General features: G+C 38.9%; 1 protein-coding gene across 4 annotated transcripts in view; it reads right to left on the reverse strand.

The window, feature by feature from the left end:
* Positions 1–10,521: 10,521 nt before the first annotated feature.
* The window catches only part of ANOS1 (anosmin 1), a 181,251-nt gene continuing 169,477 nt past the window's right edge, over positions 10,522–22,295 (reverse strand). For 3 of the 4 annotated variants that reach the window (XM_048860383.2, XM_048860365.2, XM_048860391.2), the window contains 4 exons: positions 21,463–21,634; positions 19,880–20,100; positions 17,193–17,334; positions 13,387–15,393 (listed from right to left, as the gene is read on the reverse strand). In XM_048860383.2, the coding sequence (XP_048716340.1) occupies positions 15,335–15,393; positions 17,193–17,334; positions 19,880–20,100; positions 21,463–21,634 (594 nt within the window). In that variant the 3' untranslated portion in view covers positions 13,387–15,334. Of the gene's footprint in view, positions 15,394–17,192; positions 17,335–19,879; positions 20,101–21,462; positions 21,635–22,295 lie in introns of all 4 variants that reach the window. The other variant, XM_048860374.2, reaches the window with a different exon arrangement.

Below are 22,295 nucleotides of genomic sequence, written 5' to 3' on the forward strand. Positions count from 1 at the left end.
TTCCTGAAACTATATTTTTGTAAACAGTGCATTTGCACATTGGGTTGAGTCAATATACACTAAATGCAGAAAGTGATCCAAAGGACAGAGTCCTGTTACAACACATTTCAAACAATACGTCTTATATTATTGATTCAATCTTTTGTCTGATTTACTGTACAAAGATTGCAAGAATATATACACGGTTTCTTTGGATCTGTCGCTGGCAGGCAGGCAGTAGGGGATGGGAAGATTCTAAGGAGAAGCTCTACAATGAGACAGAAAGTCTCAGAAAGTGTAGTTGAAGGGCTAATATTGTCTTCCATTATCTAAAAGTGTGTGCTCAGTGTTCGAAGATAAAGACTCTTTGTGATTCTTTACCATTTTTCACATGACATGGTGTCAGAAATTGAATAATTTTCAACTGGCATAAATAAGAGGTGAAAAATAAGCTGATGTTCAACCTTCCATGAGACATGAATTTATTAAATTCCCAGAATCATCGGAGGGGAAGGAGCATTTCATCAGGAACTGAAGAAACAAAAAATGATGAAGAACACAGAATGATGAAGAACAAATCACCTCATTAAGTTATTCAATGGGGAGTGAAGATAATATTTATAGATCAAGCACCTTTGCTGAGGAAGAAAATAAGAGGAACTATGGTATCAGTCTTTAAAAACCTTATTAGTGTTCCATTCTAAACAGGTATGTAATACACAAACAAGTATGCTTTGACCAGAGAATACAAAAAGCCAGAGAAAGAGTAGAAGCATTTATAAGAGCCATAATCAAAGAAGTGCAATGTGGCTTTGGTATCAGTAAGTAAGGAACATTAAACATTGTTTAGTAGTTGGGATCTTATACAAGGAATCTTTATATATATATATATAATTAATGGCTGAGCTAACTCTGAAACTATTGGTATAGATGCGTGACTGTCTGACCTACTAAAAATGCAGATCATCCAGAAAGAGAGTAGGAGGGAAGTGGCTCAAAAATGAGCAAAGAAAGAATTCCTATGGGCCACAAAGAATCACCTTAAAGATCCTTCTTAGGGGATATTACTTCCCAGGGTAGAAATACGGTTGGCATAAGCAAAGGAGAACACAGGAAACTTGGTCGGTTGAGCTAGTGGAAGCATTTACAGGAATGTAAAGTAAAAATAAAAGGACACTGAGATTCTGTCAAAGCAGAGAAATTGGTGAGATAACCCACCCAAGAATGAGTGATGGCTGTTTACTGGGATCTGTTTCCAAAAAACAGCATCCATGGACAAGTTGGGGTGCTAATCTCAAGATTGCAAAACTGCTTTTAAGTTTAAAATTGATTCAAGGCTAGCGGTGATGGATTTGTAAGGAGACTTTACTAAAGATGATCCATCGTCCCAAAGTAGATCAGTTTGTAGACCGGAGGAAAGATCAGTTGCCTGGTTCAGTTCAAAGCCTGTACTAGTTACAAAGGGAAGGTGAGTGTATCTGACACAGTATTTGTGAGTATCTGACTGGCAGTTTCCTCCCAATTTCATGTAATCTTTGAATCTTATCACTGTTCTGTTTAATCCCTCCTCTAGATCATTAATGTTAATGCTAAACAATGCTGGGCCTAACACAGATACTTGCAGTACAAACCTAACTACTTTCTGCTAATTCATTACTCTGCCATTTGTCACAACTCTATGGTGTATACACCATTTTCCAGTCCAAATATCTATGCCCATATCTAACCCAATTTGGCCTAATTTTGAGTGTAATATTTTATGAGATACTGTGTCAAATGATGGGTAAAATCCTGCTATTTGCCACCTATTACTTTCCTTTATCAATTTTTTATTTCTAATTCTGTCAAAAAAAAAACAAACACTTACACCTGGCAAGGCCTGTTCTTTGGAGATTGTAGCTGCATATTGTTCAGTTACATTACCAACCTGACATTTAGAACTTTTTCCCCCGTCAATATTTGTTTCATTAGTTCACTGGGGATAGTGGCTACGCTAAGTAGATTGTTTATTTTTATTTTCATTACTTTTAAATTTTCCATGTTTTTTCAAAAATAATTATCAGTGGTAAAGTATTGGCTAATTCCTTAGGCTGCATCTGATCTGGACTAGCCAACTTGTAAGAGTATTTTTGTGACTGCTTGTCATCAATAGCTAAACCTCCTTTTAATTTCCTTTGCTCGTTGGTCACTCATGCAGCATTTTTTTGCTGCCCTAATATTTTTCCAGAAAGTCCTAAGTGACTCAATGCAGTCTTGGTTGGACGATCATCAGCTGGTGCCTAGAAAAATAAATCCCTACTTATAGTACTGCACAGTTAAGTCCAATGTGTTTGGGATTGTATGGGAGAGGGTAGTTCACTTTCCTTTCCTGGCATTGATTAGATAACCATTGGCCATACCAGTACCTATGTGGATGTGCTCACCACAATTATTGAACAATTTTATAGCCCTTTAGTGAGTGGTGATCAGTGGGGAGAGATTTTAAAGTATCCTTCAGAAATGTTAATAATATTTATTGTAAGCAAAATGGAACAGCAAACCTGCTTCCGACTGATGCCCCATCTCACAAGCCTACCGTACGAGGTTGGGTTCCTTTAGAAACTTGGCTGCATAGCTCGCCATGCTGTTTTAGTCTAGGCTTACTGTGCATTGCAAGCCCAGAGAAAAATATGGGTAAAGTCTGCAAGTTTTATTTTCTGTGAGATCAGTACAGCCTGAATTTCACTCTTGAAGACATTGGAACCATAATTTCAGCCCAGTCTCTGGTAAATTTATTGAAGTTCTAGTTAACACTAGGAATAAAAGAGTCCATAATACTTTTGCTTCAAAGGCAGTTGCTTTGTTGTCTGGTTTGTCCCTAATGACAACACAATTATTCATGGTGTGCTATACTATTTTCCTTATGCAATTCTGTTGGTAGTGTGAGCATGGATGTTTGGTTACATTGAAACCCATACTTGCACTTCTAAATTAACCATTTGACTTTTCAGTTACTTTTGTTCAATTGTTTCACAATTAACTGGTTCAAGGTTTTGAGCAAAAAATTATGTTACTGCTTTAGAATTGAGCTAAGATATGAAAACAAACTTCCTTAATGAATATTGACAGTTATTACTACAAATATACAGACTTAATCTAATAAAGGCTTCAAAAGAAAAAGGCTGGAAAAAAATGCTAGTGGTTTTTAGAACTGAAATTTGCTATTTTTCTGCAGTCAGAGCTTGAATTGCAGGACGTAAAAATGTCCCAAGGTGAAGTTAATAAAGTGTCTACACTTTTAGAATTACACTGCTACAATTGCTGTTGTCTGATTCCCAAGGTGAGTTTGGATAACTTATCAGAAATCCATCAAACAAAAGTCTCCTTTCTTGTTATGGATTCAATGTATGGAACAAACATGCAAATGATCAGCGTGACACCTCCGGAATAGGCACGAAAGGACTGAGTATGCATTAGTAGTTAGTGGGAAACCAAACATATAAAGATGATTTAAGAAATGTCAGCCTTGTGCTTTTTGATATTGTCCAGGCATGAGAGCTTATATTGCTCCTTCTGCATATCTGTCCATCTAGCTGCCTCTGTTATTCATCCCTGTCTCCTGTTCTGCAGATGAACAGGAAACAGTTTGCTCTGCAGTCGAGGTCATGTATTAAACTAACCTGAGCATAATTTATGGTACTTGCCATGTTTGCCAATCTACAGGCATTGTTGACACCTCCCAGTTCAATATGCTTCAATGTATTTTCAACTATTTACTGTAGCTTGCATGCCTACCATTAAAATGGATAGCAAATACATTAGCCAGGATAACAAAATAAGACTATATTCTGTAAGTGCTAGTACGCTATATGAAATTTACAAGTAAAAATAAAATGGCTGTGCTAAGAGGACAGTTTCTTTAAATCACTTATTAAATACATTCGATGAATGAGGATTTATTATTTCAATGGTTTTATTTTCTTTATTGGAAATATACTGCAAGTCTAAAGCTGAAGTAACATACAGTGCAGAGAGGAGAAATATAAAAGAATTAAATTGGAGCACATTACAGCTGTCCTATCAATTTATCTTAGGCAAGTCCTTACATTTCAAACCCAGCAACAACAGAATGGTCATGCTGATCCACAACAGAAAACACTAATGGGAAGTTCAGCTAAAACAATTGTGGCATGTTAGCACAAACTTCACAAAATGAGAATCCAAAAAGACAGTGGAGTTTAAAGGATTATGGGGCTGGTTCACCACTGTAAAACTGCAGGTTTCAGAGTAGCAGCCGTGTTAGTCTGTATCCGTAAAAAGAAAAGGAGTACTTGTGGTCCCTTAGAGACTAACAAATTTATTTGAGCATAAGCTTTTGTGAGCTACAGCTCACTTCATCAGATGCATTCAGTGGAAAATACAGTGGGGAGATTTATATACATAGAGAACATGAAACAATGGGTGTTACCATACACACTGTAACGAGAGTGATCACTTAAGGTGAGCTATTACCAGCAGGAGAGTGGGGGGAGGAAAAAACTTTTTGTAGTGATAATCAAGGTGGGCCAATTCCAGGAGTTGGCTTTGTAGACTCCCTCTTCAGGCCCTACGCTACCAGCACTCCCAGCTATCTTCGAGACACCACTGACTTCCTGAGGAAACTACAATCCATCGATGATCTTCCTGAAAACACCATCCTGGCCACTATGGATGTAGAAGCCCTCTACACCAACATTCTACACAAAGATGGACTACAAGCCGTCAGGAACAGTATCCCCAATAATGTCATGGCAAACGTGGTGGCTGAGCTTTGTGACTTTGTCCTCACCCATAACTATTTCACATTTGGGGACAATGTATACCTTCAAATCAGCGGCACTGCCATGGGTACCCGCATGGCCCCACAGTATGCCAACATTTTTATGGCTGACTTAGAACAACTCTTCCTCAGCTCTCGTCCCCTAATGCCCCTATTCTACTTGCGCTACATTGATGACATCTTCATCATCTGGACCCATGCAAAAGAAGCCCTTGAGGAATTCCACCATGATTTCAACAATTTCCGTCCCACCATCAACCTCAGCCTGGACCAGTCCACACAAGAGAGCCACTTCCTGGACACTACGGTGCTGATAAGCGATGGTCACATAAACACCACCCTATACTGGAAACCTACTGACCGCTATGCCTACCTACATGCCTCCAGCTTTCATCCTGACCACACCACACGATCCATCATCTACAGCCAAGCTCTACGATACAACCGCATTTGCTCCAACCCCTCAGACAGAGACAAACACCTACAGGATCTCTATCAAGCATTCTTACAACTACAATACCCACCTGCTGAAGTGAAGAAACAGATTGACAGAGCCAGAAGAGTACCCAGAAGTCACCTACTGCAGGACAGGCCCAAGAAAGAAAATAACAGAACGCCACTAGCCGTCACCTTCAGCCCCCAACTAAAACCTCTCCAACGCATCATCAAGGATCTACAACCTATCCTGAAGGACAACCCATCACTCTCACAGATCTTGGGAGACAGGCGAGTCCTTGCTTACAGACAGCCCCCCAACTTGAAGCAAATACTCACCAGCAACCACACACCACACAACAGAACCACTAACCCAGGAACCTAGACTTGCAACAAAGCCCATTGCCAACTGTGTCCACATATCTATTCAGGAGACACTATCATAGGGCCTAATCACATCAGCCACACTATCAGAGGCTCGTTCACCTGCACATCTACCAATGTGATATTTGCCACCACTGTGCCAGTAGTGCCCCTCTGCCATGTACATCAGTCAAACTGGACAGTCTCTATGTAAAAGAATAAATGGACACAAATCAGATGTCAAGAACTATAACATTCAAAAACCAGTGGGAGAACATTTCAATCTCTTTGGTCACTCGATTACAGACCTAAAAGTTGCAATTCTTCAACAAAAGAACTTCAAAAACAGACTCCAAGGAGAGACTGCTGAATTGGAATTAATTTGCAAACTGGATACAATTAACTTAGGCTTGAATAAAGACTGGGAGTGGATGGGTCATTACACAAAGTAAAACTATTTCCCCATATTTATTCCCCCCACGCCCCACTGTTACTCAGACGTTCTTGTCAACTGCTGGAAATGCCCCACCTTGATCATCACTACAAAAAGTCCTGCTGGTAATAGCTCACCTTAAGTGATTACTCTGGTTACAGTGTGTATGGTAACACCCGTTGTTTCATGTTCTCTATGTATATAAATCTCCCCACTGTATTTTTCACTGAATGCATCCGATGAACTGAGCTGTAGCTCACAAAAGCTTATGCTCAAATAAATCGGTTAGTCTCTAAGGTGCCACAAGTACTCCTTTTCTTTTTTTGTAAAACTGCAGTAACTCAGTGGTGGATTAGGCCCTTCAATAAAGTAGGTTATGTCAGTTAGCCAAATACTATGCAGTAAGCCAAATACAAGAAACCTACACAAGAATTCTGCTCCAGGAAGGAAAACTGCACATGGTTCTCTAAGGTTCAGTGAACATTGTGCTGTAAGGACACTATAAAAGGGGCTTCACAAGAATTAACATTAGCTTCCCACAGCAAGCTTCCAATGCAAACTCTAAAAGAAAGAAAGCCGATGCACAACGTAGACTAGAAGTGTGGGCCATAGTGCTAAGTGAATACTGCAGTTTCCCAGAAATGTTATTGCAAATAGAGGAATTCTGCTGCTATTGTTTTTGCTCACTTTCCCTGTCTTTCTGTGCTCATCTTCTGAGTTTTCTAGCTAAGAAGTTATGTAATACTTGCAGACATATTCACAGAGATTCTGTGATGTTTAAATTGAAAGCAAATGTTACAGAATATGTTTGAAAAGAGATTTTAAACCTGACTTTGAATGTTTGTGGGCAGAGACTTATCAGTGAGTATTCACATTGGAAACCTGACCCTCTATCACAAGCTTCAGTACTCACTGTTGGGGTATCTCCTTGTGGCTCATCGGGGATTAGCTAAGAACCAGTCCGATACCCCTCCTTTGGTTTCTCATCCCATGGCCTTGCTCTCTCGCTCTCTCTGGAGTCAGGTAGCTCCCTCTTCATCACTCAGCCCTGGTCTATACTAGGACTTTAGGTCGAATTTAGCAGCGTTAAATTGATGTAAACCTGCACCCGTCCACACGATGAAGCCCTTTTTTTCGACGTAAAGGGCTCTTAAAATCGATTTCCTTACTCCACCCCTGACAAGTGGATTAGCGCTTAAATCGGCCTTGCCGGGTCGAATTTGGGGTACTGTGGACACAATTTGACGGTATTGGCCTCCGGGAGCTATCCCAGAGTGCTCCATTGTGACCGCTCTGGACAGCACTCTCAGCTCAGATGTACTGGCCAGGTAGACAGGAAAAGAACCGCAAACTTTTGAATCTCATTTCCGGAGACTGTGGGAACTGTGGGATAGCTACCCACAGTGCAACACTCCGGAAGTTGACGCTTGCCTCGGTACTGTGGAAGCACTCCGCCGAGTTAATGCACTTAATGCACTTAGAGCATTTTCTGTGGGGACACACACACTCCAATATATAAATCCGATTTCTAATAAACCGACTTCTATAAATTCGACCTAATTTCGTAGTGTAGACATACCCTCAGGGTGCTCCCTCTTCAGGGTTTGGCCCTCCAGCCCGCTCACCAGAGGTCTCCCATTCCAGGGTATCACAGCTGGATGACTGTGTTAGGCAGTCTTCCTATCCACTGCCTACTCCTGTGCCACAGCCCCAGGGGCTGGCAGGGGATACCTGGGCGCACCCACGACTCCAGCTTCCAGCCCGGGGATCCTACATCCAGCAGCCAAGGTCTGCATACTGTCCCAAACCATGCTGCTGTCCCCCCAGACTACTTCTTACTTCACCTCTATCAGGTGCCTTCTCTACCCACATCTGGGTACACCCTTCCCTGGATCCCAGGGCTTCTATTTCCCCCTGGTTTCCTCCTTTCCCTCCCTCAGCCCAGAGTGTGGCTTCAGGCCTTCTGTACTGCAGCCCCCTTCTTACACATGACTTTCTGATTTTACAGCAGCTCAGACTGCCCCTGCCCAGCTGGGCTTCATTATCACTTAAAGCTTATCAACCCTGACTCTTTTCCAGGTGTAGCCTGTCACAGGGTTAACTGGTCCTTTTTACCCACTCAGGCCTTGTGTGGGGTAGGCACCCATCACATACCCCACCCCCATAAGGAAACAAACATACTGTGTGATCTCTAAACCATGTTTTCTACTCTTGTAAAGGGGCACAGCTCTATTGACTTCAGTGCGGTTTGACCATGTATATTAGCCAACAACTTGACCCTATATGTCTAAACAAAATTTCTCAATGATTCAGTTAGAATATTGGCTACTTGCAATGAACTATTTTGTCATGGCCATCAACAAAACAAGAATCGTTTGTAGAAATTATCTGACAAATAATTTTGAATCAATAAATTTTGAGAAAAATCAGACTCTTTTCCTAGACAACTTGCGAATAGAAAAATAGAGTTTAATCCACCAAATATATGATTCATTACAAATTATTCCCTTAGGTGGAGTTGGAATATCTCAATATTGTTCCCAAAAGTTGACCTGAATTTGAGGTGGAGAAAATGTCTTGGGAGAAAGCATAGGATTTGAAGAACTGAGAAGAGAATGATTCAACAGGAATATACCATTGAGGCATCCGTTAATCAAAAACTTGGCTGCTGAAAAAGCTAGAATTGTCCATGTAATGGTCTCCGTTCGTGAAGGAGTCATCATAGGTGAAAAATTCTTAAAGCATGTAATCAGAAATTGTTCAGAGCTGGAAGCATGTTGCACTCTCAATCAAATAGTTGCATCAAGTTTCAGTCTGCACCTCCAAATCTTTTATTATTTATTTTATTGTAGGCTGTTAGCATGGCCAATATTCAAATCTTCAAACAAGGGAGGCCATTGCAAATAGTGCAAATAGGGGTCATCCTATTATGAGACACTGAACCACACTTCCATCAAGTCAACTGGCATTTTACGCTTTGACTGCACTTCATAGTGTATTTCTTTTACTGGTATTGCATTGTTGGTGAGTGGATAAAGGCCAGTATTTTGGCTTAAGGCCTTCCTCAGGGAGGCTGGCATTTATCTAGGTGATGATAATACAACACTTGTGAAAAGAAGAAAAGAGAAGTAAAAATTTCTTTTCTTCATGAGGTAGTGCAATGCAATGAAAATACTTTGAAGATCAGCTGCAATTAAGCTTTTATCTTTACTGAGAGAGGAGCTTTCTGGGATTTGAATGGATTCTAATTTGTTATCCTTTATGTAGTCTGTGTATAATAGCTGCAGAAAAACCTGATAAATGATGACAGCTCATTGCTTTCTCCTCTATGTAAGTATTTATTTCCCTCCCCAACCCCCATTACCATACTATCCAAGCACCTTTACTGACAAGTATCATTGATATACCCTTAGTTGGAAACAATAGCATCATCTCTCCTAAGTGAATGTGGAGCAGAACATGTATTAGTGCAGGGATCGGCAACCTTTGGCACGCAGCTCATCAGGGAGATCCGCTGGTGAGCCGGGACGGTTTGTTTACCTGCAGCGTCCGCAGGTTTGGCCAATTGCAGATCCCACTGGCCGCAGTTCACCATTCTAAGCCAATGGGGACTGAGGGAAGTGATGGCCAGCACATCCCTTGGCCCACACTGCTTCCCGCAGCCCCACTGGCCTGGAATGGCGAACCACAGCCAGTAGGAGCTGCGATTGGCTGGACCTGCGGACGCTGCAGGTAAACAAACTGTCCCGGCCCATCAGCGGATTTCTCTGATGGGCCACGTGCCAAAGGTTGTAGATCCCTGATCGATAGTATTGCAGATGAAGGAGAGACTCCTTCACTTTTAATGGTCTAACCCTGATATTGAAGCAAGCTAGATGTTTGCTTTAATTAAAATAATATAATTTTAACAATGGGAAAATGGGATCAAATTCAGAAGCCCATCATTCATGGAGTTCCAATTGATTTCACTGGAAGTTTCATATATGGAAAGTTCGCAGGGTCAAGCCATTGGTTTATAATGGGTAACATTTTCATTTCTTCCCCCTCTATCCACTTGTAAAAAGCAAAGGTGAATGAATTGTGTCACTGTGTTCTCTTATATTAAACAGCAACACTGTTGAATTTTTCTACTGAAGGATTGTAGCCAGAAAGTAACTGTTTCAGAATATAAAGCCCTCATGTGAAATCCCAATGTAGTGTGAGATTTTTGAGACCACTTCCAAAAGTAAAAAACCACGATACTGCAGAAGTTGGTGTTAACGGTTTCTGCTTTGACACTATAAAAAATGATTCCAAATGTGATGAAAGCCTTGTGAGGTGATGACTGTCAAGCTCTGAAATACTTAATTAAAATAGGATGCTCTCTCATGAACATTCTCCAGAACCTGATATGAGACACATGGACACAGAAAAGATATGCAGTTTGAAGCCGACTTATGGAAGAAGAGGATAAGACTAGGAATTAATAGAAGCAAAAGCATAAGCTCTGTCTGCAGGAGATAATAAAGCTACATTTCCACATAGCAGGATAGTTTATTACTTAAACAGTATGTACAAATTCTAAACATGAAAATACCGAGTAACAGAATATCATACTCTATTTACAATTACATTTGTTTTTTACAAAATGTTTTTACAAGAAGCATTTTTGCTCTAAATAACATGACAGACACACACATACACAAAAATCAACCTTTCTGTATTACATACATAAATAAATATTGACTTTAAATGACAGTTATAGGAACATAATTTCTACAGCCAATTTGGGCAACAGATAAGTAGTTCTGTCATCTCTGCATTACAATATCATTAAGTAAAAAGGAAAAATTATTTCACATATAGACCTCTGTTAATTACTTTGTAAATTGTACCTTACTAATATATTCAGTAGAGCTAAGACAGTCATTACACTTCATGCCTATAACTGAACAATGAGTTTGGGCATGCAAAACCATATATAACCACCATCCACATCTGCAGGTATTCATTTACATTTTTAAATAAAGTTTTTAGTTATTTATTTAAACTACATGCAACAGCTTATTAGCATCAGATTCCAGGTTACAATGCACAAGTTTGCATAACAGTATTTATACTAATTGATGTTCACAGGTACTGATAAAAATGTCAGAATATACTTGGCATACAGGGAAAGAAAAGGAATTAATAAATATGTCACTATCACAGCTACCTTTACAGATACATAGGGCAAAAATAAATTTTCTAAGAGTGTTGTACAAGGGATTTAAAACAGTCTGGACCTTATCCTTTGTTCTTTAAGGCGCTGATTTAGGACAGCACTTAAGGGAGTGCTTAAATCCATTCCTATTCAAGACAGAAATTAAGCACATGTTTAATTTAAACATGTGCTTATGTTCTATTAACATCAATGCAGTTAAACATGTGCTTAAGTTCTGTCCTAAATAGCAATGCTTTCCTGAAGCAGGACCTCTATATCCAGAACTCTGATTTATTTCAGTGAGAGTCTTGGGTAGGAAAGGAATTCAGATTAGGCCCATGGAGTATGTCAGCCTCAATCCTGCTTCCACTGAAGGCAATAGTAAAATTTCCATTTGCATTAATGGCGCAAGACCAGACCAGTTGCTTCTTTGATTTTGTGCGTGATCTTGCAAGGTACTAGTGCCACCCATGAGTTGCTGCATTGTGCCCTCAACTCCAGATGAATGCTATGAAAGTTGAGGGTGTTTAGTATCTTGCAATGCAGCCCTTTTATTTGTAAGAAGTTCTTGTCTCCTTCCGCCATATTCCCAGTGAACACCACCTGGCACCCTATTAGTATGGTTCTACCTTTCTCCTTTTAAGTTTTAAGACAGAAATATTTTCTAGTTCTTGATCTGCTCTATCAAAAATTAACTGCCATAAGAAAAAAAATTCTCATTCTTAAACAGTATTCAATGTAAAAACTAGTTTCAAATGCATAAAAAAATGTTAGAGCAAAAATGGAATAATCCTATAATTTTCCATTAGCAAACAAAATATATGACATCCAGGATTTAACTGATAAATCAATCAGAATAGTATGCTAAGTAAGTTAGTAATATATGGGTGTAAAAGTGCAGCGTACCTAGAAATATCCCACTATCCATATTTGATCTTTATTACTGAGAAACTGAGAAAAACTGAGAAAAAAATCTTTAACTAAAAATCTCAAGTAGTGATTTCAAACTCCATTGCTGAATGCAATGTTAGCATGATTTAGGCTAGTCAAATAGGTGAACTGTAATATACCCTGTGCAATTCAGTAAATGAGGATTTATGAATTAGACACTAAGACCCACATCCTCAAGGTACTGAGGTGCCTAACTCCAACTGGATCTAGGCATAAAAGTCTTCAAATATATGATGTTAAATTCAAATAATTATATGAAAATGGCTGATATTTAAGAACAAAGAAGATATAATCTAATGTCCCATTTGTTGATGGTTTGGTTGACTCTTATAATTTCAGGATCATTTATTCCCATGAAATTTCTATAGCTGAATGTTGAGTTGAGGAACTGATTATTAAAGAGCAAGATTAAAGTCTTAATCTGTTTAAATAATCTGTTCATTCCACTCCCATGCCCTTCACCTTTATCTCCAAGATATAAAGAGTCAAATCCTACTGGCCTTACTCAGGCAAAATTCAATAGCAGTTCTTCAATGACAGTTTTGCCTGAGTTCGGCTGATTGATCCTATAATAAATAATTTATCTTTATATAAATATATAAAAACCTCCAGACTATTTTATAAATATTTGAATGAACTTTAGTCTCCTCCTGAAACATCCAATTAAGAAAAAATAACAAATCTAGCAAGCAGCTCAAACCATTTTGAGAAATATGGCATTCCACTCAATAATCAAGACCTTTCATATAATAATCAAGAGCTGTTAATTTGCCAATTTCTATCTTCTTGAATCCAAGGTTTGTCATAGACGTTGGCTTAAAAAAGACAGAGACACAAATTCTGCACTCAGTTGCATCAATGTGAATTCAGCATAACTTCGTTAACATCAGTCAATTTATTCTAGATTTATTCCAGCATTACTGAGAAGAGAGTCTGGCCAAAAAGTTTAGGCTGAATGTTTCAGAGAAACCTAGGGGAATTAGGTGCCACAATCTAACTCCCATAGCACTTTCCTAGCCTTACTTATGTCCTATGTAATTTAAATATATAAGTGGTGCCAGGCATTGGTCCTATTCAAATTGCATAGACTTAGTAATTTATGTCTGAAGACCTGTGTACCTAGATGCATGTCAGATTTCAGCTGGGTGAAAATAGTTGACCTTCTGTCTACTGTCAGTTCCAGTTCCCTTCAAAGCTTGCTCACATTATGTGATAGGGAAGAGAAGTTGTGGTATGTGGGGTGGGTTTCTTTTTTTCGTTTTTTTGTAGTTCCAAAGTATGAACAGCTCTTAATACCTCGTAAAGTAACTATCCAAGGCCCAAGACTTGTACCCTAAAGACAGCTTTGTGAAGTTATTTGCTCCATGGGTGCATAAATCAAAAAGGTACCAGGAAAAATAGAAAGAAAATGGTAGAATTAATGCAGTAATCTGAGTTGTCTTTTTTTTTAAAAAAAATATTCGAATGCTGGAAAAACTGAAGGAAAAAAATAGTCAGAAATTGCAATGGGGCTCTTGACTCTTGGTATCGTCAGCCTGGTTAAACCTTTTCTATATAGATGATCTGTATTTGAATTTCTTCTGTGCTATGCTATACTGAGCATAACCATGCTCTTTCAGTTTCAAGCACAGATATGTTTATCTTTTTATTTGGTGTTCTTCAGAATATTTATTGTTGTTGTGACAAAGAGTATTTCCCCTTCTTGGGGTATCTCAGGAAGAAGTCAAGTACAGAAACTTTATCTTTAGTCAGATTTGGGTTCATTTTTGTGGTGCTTGTAGTTGGGGGATTCCATGAAGGTATTTGTGAATTTCAAGTTACAGAAAGCTTGAGATGTATTATCCTCATTTAAAGATGGGTAATAGAATTTGCACATGAGAATGCACAGACAGCAATTTTTTGGACAAGAGGTTGCGTCATCAGGATTATTTGTAGAGAGAAATTTCCCATCATTCTGATTATAAATCCAAGCAGTTTCTCTTTACTATTAAAGACTGTCTCTCTGTGTGGCAAATTACTCTGTTTACATTGCACAATAAGGTCATCTGCATTCCCTTATGGTTAAAAAACAGGGTAACCTTCATGCTTGAATTTGAAAAATGCATTCAAATAAATTACAAGCCAATGACTTCCAGACATCAATGTATTGTCACTTAATTCTATGAGCGGAGTACCATGTAGCCGGCACATCCATTCTGCTGTTCAAAAGATCCTCGGGGAAAATAGATATGCAGATCAAAAAGCCAAAGAAACCCCAAAGTAACATAACATGTGCCTTGAAATGTTCATGTCTAAAATGTGAACATTCACTATTTAGTTCTCTAACAGGGAAAATACAGGGTTCCCTTCAAAATATTAAAAATAAAAATGGGGGAGATTTTCAAAGGCATGTGTCCAGCTACTGCAGAACATCAATGGAAGTCAGGCACCAACTGCCATTTGTGCCTTTGAAAATCTCCCTTGTTAACACATTTTGTTAAGGAGAGAACTTCATGGTACCATTTCCACACAAAATATAGATATATTACTAAAGAAATACATCAGCTAGTATGATCTACTTTTTTTGTTGCTAAGTTAATAGTAGTTTCCATTGCAGACTGAACTGTGTGCATCTATTATTGCTACTTATTTGGTTGTGCACTTATTTTAGGTAAATGGAGATCTCCTTTAATGGCAAACTGCATTTACTGTATAGGTTTAGCTGACATAAATTGGCTCAGCTCCACTGAGTTCAAGTGACAGATGCTAATTTACCCCAGCTGAAGATCTGGCCTCTGGCTTTCAAAGCTATGTATATATAAAAGAACAATGTCTCAGATATTGTTATAAAGATTAGCAAAACAAAACCCTCTGCTATTCACTGCACCCTTTCAATCTACTTTAAACCTAGGAAATAAAATGTTATTACAACAAACATACATTTGATTTTTCTCAGATGTGTTGAATTGGATGCAATCTTCACTTAGCAGAATAGGGGTGGTACTGTCAGGATAGTTGCTGTACATTTCATCCTGGCATTGGTACAAATACTATTCTTCATGCTTAAACTATGTAGAAGTAGTTACAAATCATACAGGATGATAACTTCCACTGGAAAAAAACGATTTATTGTTCCTACAGATGTGAATTTTTCTGGTCTTCTTGTGAGAGCTCAGTTTTTCTCTCAGTGATTTGTTTAATTATGTGAAGCAGTCTAGTATTTTTCTGGGGGTGGCTTGTAGTGATGTGGATGGTGCTGTTTCAGATGAGGCCCTAAGTAAAGAAGAAAGGGAATTCACCTTTGCTGTATAGACGATAAAATAATTAGGCCTTCATCACCGTACTATTTGAGAACCTCCCAATCTTTGACGCTTTTATCCCCACAACCCCTCTATAAGGCAGGGCCGTGCTGTTAGCCCCCTTTTACAGGCAGAGAACTGAAAGACCAGGTGACTTACACAGAATGTCTGCAGCAGAGCAAGACTAGAAGCGGAGTTTCTTACAGCCCAGTTTGCCACTGGACCATCCATCCTTTCAGTGGAGTAATTGCATACAAGGCCCTGAACCTGCAAAACACTCTGCCTGTGCTGACACACGCCCACGCACTGTTCATATGACTTCAGTGGAATTCTGCAAGGGTGGAAGGATCCAAGCAGGTCAATTATTTTGTCGGATCAGGACGAATTTCTTTGATATTTCTTGGGTTCCCATAAAATTAAACTGCCTTATTCTAAATGCTCAGAAAATAGTATTTTGTTGTAAGCAGCTTCTTAAAATCTAACTGCATTAAAATGTGGGCAAAAATAAATGTAGGTAGCATTTATTGTCTAATGAGTAATATAATTTGCCTTTTTTGTTTATATTGTGCAATCAATTTACAATATTAACTGAAATAATGTGCAATGGCTTGGGGGCATAGTCTTTGTGGGGGAGAAGAAAATAACCACAGTTCATATATTACTATGTAAACTTCAGTTGAAATCAGTGGCAAATACTCTACAACTCAGGGCGTTGACTGGAAACATTGATAAGAACTAATTGTGCACCTCTTAAGTGTTGCATATAGGTCATCAGAAAGTCAGGACACGGTACAGGCTTTGGATCACTTCTAATCTAGTCTGGATTTCAAGATAACCAAGAAGTCAGATACTCTGTATTCTAAACCTTTGATTGCTGTAGAACCCTTCATTCCTAAATTCAGCCAGTGATTTACTACTTGCATTTCTCTCTACAGCACCTCTGTATCCCAGATTTCTTATCCACAGATTTCTCACAAAGCAATGCACTGGCTGTGCACACGTGTAGTTTCTTCGCTACAATACTTTGCAATGGCCTCGACATGACCCTGAGGTAATATCACCAGATCACTTAAACTACCTTTTTGCAGTTTCCCTCCTCCCCCCGAAAGAAAGAAAGAAAGAAAGAAAGAAAGAAAGAAAGAAAGAAAGAACCTGGATTTAACAGGTTTTGGAGACTGATAATCTGAGCTACCATTTTAGCCTATAATACCAAATAGGCAGATTGTTTGTTTTTAACCTGAACCAATATTTGTGTAACTGAGCATTAGATATCATAACAGAGTATTTACCAATGTCCCTCGGTTAGCAGTTTGTGGCTCTGAATTTTTTTTAAGCCATTGTTTGTAGTAAACCTTGTGCAAATTTGCAGTGTTACATTAGAGGGAAGAAAGTGATTATGAGAAACACTAGCATTATTTACGCGCTAAATATTCTAAAATTATTGGGTTCACTTTCCTTTTATACGTATTTATATATGGGGGAAATACAACAAAAACTGTGCAGTAAATATACAGTGGATGCAATTAAGAAGTTCATTCTGGTTTCAGAGCCATTAAATGTTCCAGCAGGATTCTCCATTTTAGTTATAGGGAATATCCCTGGAATCCATAATATCTCTAAAAACAGAACAGTTTAAGACTACTCACTGTATAAAGGGTTAGAGCAGTAGAACCCCAGGACTTTGTTTTAATTGTTGCGGTAGACAATGTTTTAAGTGCCTTTCTCTGCATATACACTAGTCCAAATACTTTTATGTCAGGTCACAACACTTACTGTGGGATGAAGATGGCAGCAGATCAGGTGTTCGGAAAGATTTTATTGTAGCTGGCCCCTCCCCGCCTGTTGTCAGCACTTGCACTTCTAATCGGTAAAGCGTTGATGGCCTCAGGTTGGGGACAGTCAGCACATAATGATCCTAAAAATGTATGAATGGAATAAATTCTTATGTCTACCAGAAATAATAGACAATTGCTCCATCCGGAAATTGTACATTAAGTGGATACTTTTTTTCTCCTCACATACATACTTTTTTAAAAACCGTGTTGCAATTCCCACAGCTTGTTTTCTTAAGGTTTTATATTAAAGATTTTGTACATTTATTATTTAGTTCACTACTCTTTTGGTTTGGTTATCATATACCTAAAGAGTTGGTATCAAAAAATACTTGGCAGAGCAAGAATTGGAAATAAAGCCAGTTCTCTGGTCTGGTCTACACTTAGATCTTAGGTCAACCTAGCTACATTCATACCAATGAGAGAGGTAGTTAAGCCAACCGTGACCCTAGTGTAGACTCAGCTAGGTCAACGGAAGAACCCTTTGTCACTGTAGTAAGAGTCAGTGCTACCGTGGCACAGCTGCAGCCCTGAAGCTGTAATGTTTCTAGTGTAAACATATCTGTTGAGTTCACCTATAGGATATTCCCCCCCTTTCCCTTAAAATACAGCTTTCCCTACAGTTAAGATTTCACTTGTACATTTTGTGATTCCACTTCCAGATACTTCCAACTTCAATTTTCTAGTCGGTTTCCTGAAATTAAAGTGTCAGTGCCATGAATGGAGTTTATTTCTAGGTTTTATGGGTTTTTTTTCAGTGAACAAGTACATTGTACATCTCATAAAATATTTTATAGAAGCCAATGTCTGACTTTGGTTGCCATTGATTTGTAAACTCATGCCCTTTTTGAGTCAAGGGCAAGAGCCTCAGCTGGTGAAAATTAGTATAGATCCACTCAGCTACCCAGACTAATGATCTGGCCCCTAATTTTTAATCCCATTTTTGAAGTGGTGAGAGATGGAATATTAATTAACCCTGGGCCAGACTTTTTATTGCTTTGCAGCTTGTACGATCATTTACAGCCAGACAAATAAGTGCAGATTAGGTGTAAAATGAGAATGCACACTTGTAAATGACTCAAGGAAATACAATGGAGAATCAGACCTTCAATTCAACTTCTTCCCAAGTTAGTTTGGCTGCTGAATCACCAGACAGCCATCCATCGGACTAGTCCTAGGATTGGACTAGTGGCATTAAACTAAGATCTGTGGAACCAAACACTGCACAAACACAAAGTAAGCTCCACCTGATAGCTACACCTAGCATTCCAGGAACTGGCACAGAAATTTCTTCTGGCAGGCAACAGACAGAGCATTTAAAGTGTACTCAGATACTTGTCCTGATCTAGCTCACTGAAGTCAATGTAAAGACCACTGTCTTTCTTGGGCTTTGGATGAGGCCCTAGTTGCTTAGAAGCAATCTCTGCCTCTGGTGGAGTTGGCAACGCCTCTTGAATATCCTCCCTCCTGCTGCTGCTGCCATGGGAGGAACTGAAGCCAGCAAAGGAGCCCTTGCAAAGAAAAGGGGGAATAGTGCAAGTTAAGTCTTCTCCCACTTTATATGAGGAGAGATCTAGTTCTATTTTGAATTGCCATTATTTAACTGTTCCTATAAGGGGGGCAGGAATCCCCTCAAGTCCCCGCCAGACCCTGCTTCAGGTCCTTGCAATGCCTTTCTCTCACCTCCTGAGAGATGTCCAAGGGGCTTCTTGGAGCAAACAAACTAAAGAAAAGTTCCCTCCCTTCTTTCTTCCCTTCTGGGAGAGGGGAGTCTGTGGGAAATTAAAGAGAAGGGAGGGTGACCTTGATCTCAGTCAGTCTTCCAGAGTCAGCCCTTTCAGCTTAGTCTAAACAGGGTCTACCTCCAGCCCCTCCATGGGACATGCTGCTCTGAGGCTGGGTTGCATAGCTTCAGGAGCAATGAGGCTTGTTGATATCTCCCTCTCAGCTGGGCAGCCTTTTCCTCTTCCCCCAGCCCTTCCTGAGGCAGCTTTTCCCTTTTAAGCTCCTCCCTCCCTTTCCCCGCCCACTCCAGCAGAACAAGTCTCACAGCTGCATCTTGTTAGTGTTGAACAGGCCCTGAGAAACTTGTTAGTCCCCTCTCTGTTAGTGTGAGGATGTGTCCCTTTATACCTTGGTACACATTTGCAGAAAAGGGAGATGAGCTTTATTTTCCATGAAGCATATATCCAGATGGAGCAGAGAGAAGGTTAATACAAAGGAGAGAGAAATTATCTTGCATTCAGGGTAACTCCACTAATTTTCTCATCCTGGAGAACAAAGAATTAACAAATCCTTACTATCCTGTGAACAGAGCAGCCTGATCATCAAAAGAAAAATATCTTCTGCTGCCTAGACGATCTTTGCCTTCATTAAGGCATATCTCAAATTTGGTTGCTAATTTGACAATCACACACATTACAATGTTTGATGTGTCATCAAGATGAGCAGTTGTACTGGACATGTATCCCAAACAAGGGGGAAAAGTGAACCCATTTCCTGCTCAGACACATATGCGGAACCAGAGAAAGCAATGGTGCCTGGCAGCTAAATCATGACTAAAAATACAAAATTAGCCATGCACACAAACATGCAATGCCCCCAGCAATGAAAAGAAAACAAACTTACTGCTGGCAGTATCTGTGATTGGGAAATGATGCTGTTGGGTAAGCTGTTTTGTCTGCTCTCTGTAGTAACCTCTGCCCAGGTGACTTGAAACCCTGTCATGGGCTGATGAAGATTTGCCTTTAATATCTTCCATGAAAAGTGACCAGTAATATTTACTTCCTGAACAATGAAAGAGGCAGATAGATTCTCGGGTTTGGCCAGCACTTTAGGGAGAACTGATGCTGCAAAAATTTGAGGCAAGAGGATGAGTTAAATTTTGAGGAACAGCTGAAATATTTCAGAGTAACAGCCGTGTTAGTTTGTATTCGCAAAAAGAAAAGGAGTACTTGTGGCACCTTAGAGACTAACCAATTTATTTGAGCATGAGCTTTCGTGAGCTACAGCTCACTTCATCGGATGCATACCATGGAAACTGCAGCAGACTTTATATACACACAGAGATCATAAAACAATACCTCCTCCCACCCTACTGTCCTGCTGGTAATATTGTTAATATAGCTTGAGATCCCAGGGTCACAATCTGCTTCTTGATGTGTCTATTGCATTTCTTTATCTAGTTTACTCAGGACTCTGCCAACTTGTTGCAACCTCTTTTCTTAAAGGTAAAGATACTTCTGAAGAGGGAACAGCATAAACTCTAATTTAGGAGAGTTTTAAGGTAACTTCTCATTATTGCATCTGGTAAAAAGTATAGTATAGTCCCATGGCTTGATTATTAACTGACTTGTATTTTGTCTGGTCACTTACCTGTGCAAAGTGAATGCAAAGTAGTATACAATATGCCAATTCAAAATGGGAGCATTTTACACTCACTTTGGAAAGGTGTAAATAACTACATAAGGTGCAAAGCACTGGCAATTAAAACATACAGCCTTAGGCCTTGTCAGCACAGGAAAATAGTTTTGGATACAACCTAGGGTTTGAATTTAAACTGATACAGTTATTCCAGTATAACTCTCTGTGTGGACATTTATACCAGTATAAAAGTGCTTTGTTAATTTTAATTTTATTTTATTTTTATATAGCTTATTTGGGAAAGGGGTTAAGTTAAACCAAAAACAGCCACTCTTACACTGGAATAAGAGTATTCACAAGGTGGATTATAAAGGTATAACTAACATTTGTATAATTCTATCTGTATAACTGATAAAACTTTCCAGCACAAACAAGTCCTTAAAAAAAGAATAGCAATGTAAATCATAATACTGCTACAATATATACTTGAATAATCCCCTGAAATTCTTATCTAAGTGATCAACCAATACTATGATAACCTTGTCATGTTGGTAAAACTACACCCCTGTGTATTTAATTTGATTGCATTTGTAACAAGGAAAATTTTTGAAAGTGTTTGTTAGACAAATTTCCTACTAAAAGAATTCAATGACTCTTTAATGTTGAAAAACATTACTTACCAGGATATCCTGGTAATTACCTGGACATCCAGAGACACAAAAATAAGTCTCCCCTACTTATTCTGAGTCTTTCAAAACACATTTGAGAATTGCTTTACAAAACTTGTTTTTGAGTGCCTAGAAGTGCACTTGAAATCTACTCTGCAAGTGCTTCAGACCGTGACTTACCTCCTTCAGCAGGACAACTAATGTGCTTGTGGTTTTTTCCTTTAAGAGCAGAGCAAGGTGGGGTGGTAAAGAAAATACTTTCAGCCTTCAAACGACCTTTAGATCTTGCTGGCTGAATGGTCACTTTATATTTACATGAAAATGACAGGTCCTGAAGAATTATGTAGTTTTCCTAGACCAAGAAAAACAGTATATGCTGCGAATAAACCTTTTCTTAAAACCATAATGTTGGCATAAGATTAAATGTTTTTTTTCCTAGTCAAGTGTATGTTTCTCTACATGATTAGCACATGCAAATGTGGTTTTTATTCAGAGAACAAAGCAAATATTGCCTATATTATTATTAAATTATAATCAGAAAACATTATTATGGTGGTTGGATACTTTCTTCAATCCTATACAATACCTTAGTCATGCTGCATCAAAGTAGCTAACTTCTAACACAAGGAACACTCCCTTGACACGATGGCAGTGGGGAATGGCAGTGTGAGGATGAAAAATGCTAATCCAATTAAATAAATGTAAGGAAGATTATTTAAGCTGAGATGAAAGACAGGTTTAGTCTACATTTAAGAACTCCTTTTAATGTGCATACAAATCCCAAGAAGGCCTTATACGTCTTTCCTTGAGGACATCCTATTTCCACCCTTTGATATAGCACGTTATTCCTCTAAGCAGAGAAGGATCCACAACTGAGCAATAAAACACCGTTATATGTAGAATGATATCTTTAAGGTAACAACTAAACAAGAGCCCTGATACTTTTGAAAATCCCCGCCTACATGTTTTGTTCAAAGCAAGTTTAATAAGAGAAATTCTAGCCTCTGGTAAAA

The sequence above is a fragment of the Caretta caretta genome, chromosome 1 (genome assembly GCF_965140235.1).
Source record: "Caretta caretta isolate rCarCar2 chromosome 1, rCarCar1.hap1, whole genome shotgun sequence".
In the NCBI taxonomy this organism is placed as follows: Eukaryota; Metazoa; Chordata; order Testudines; family Cheloniidae; genus Caretta; species Caretta caretta.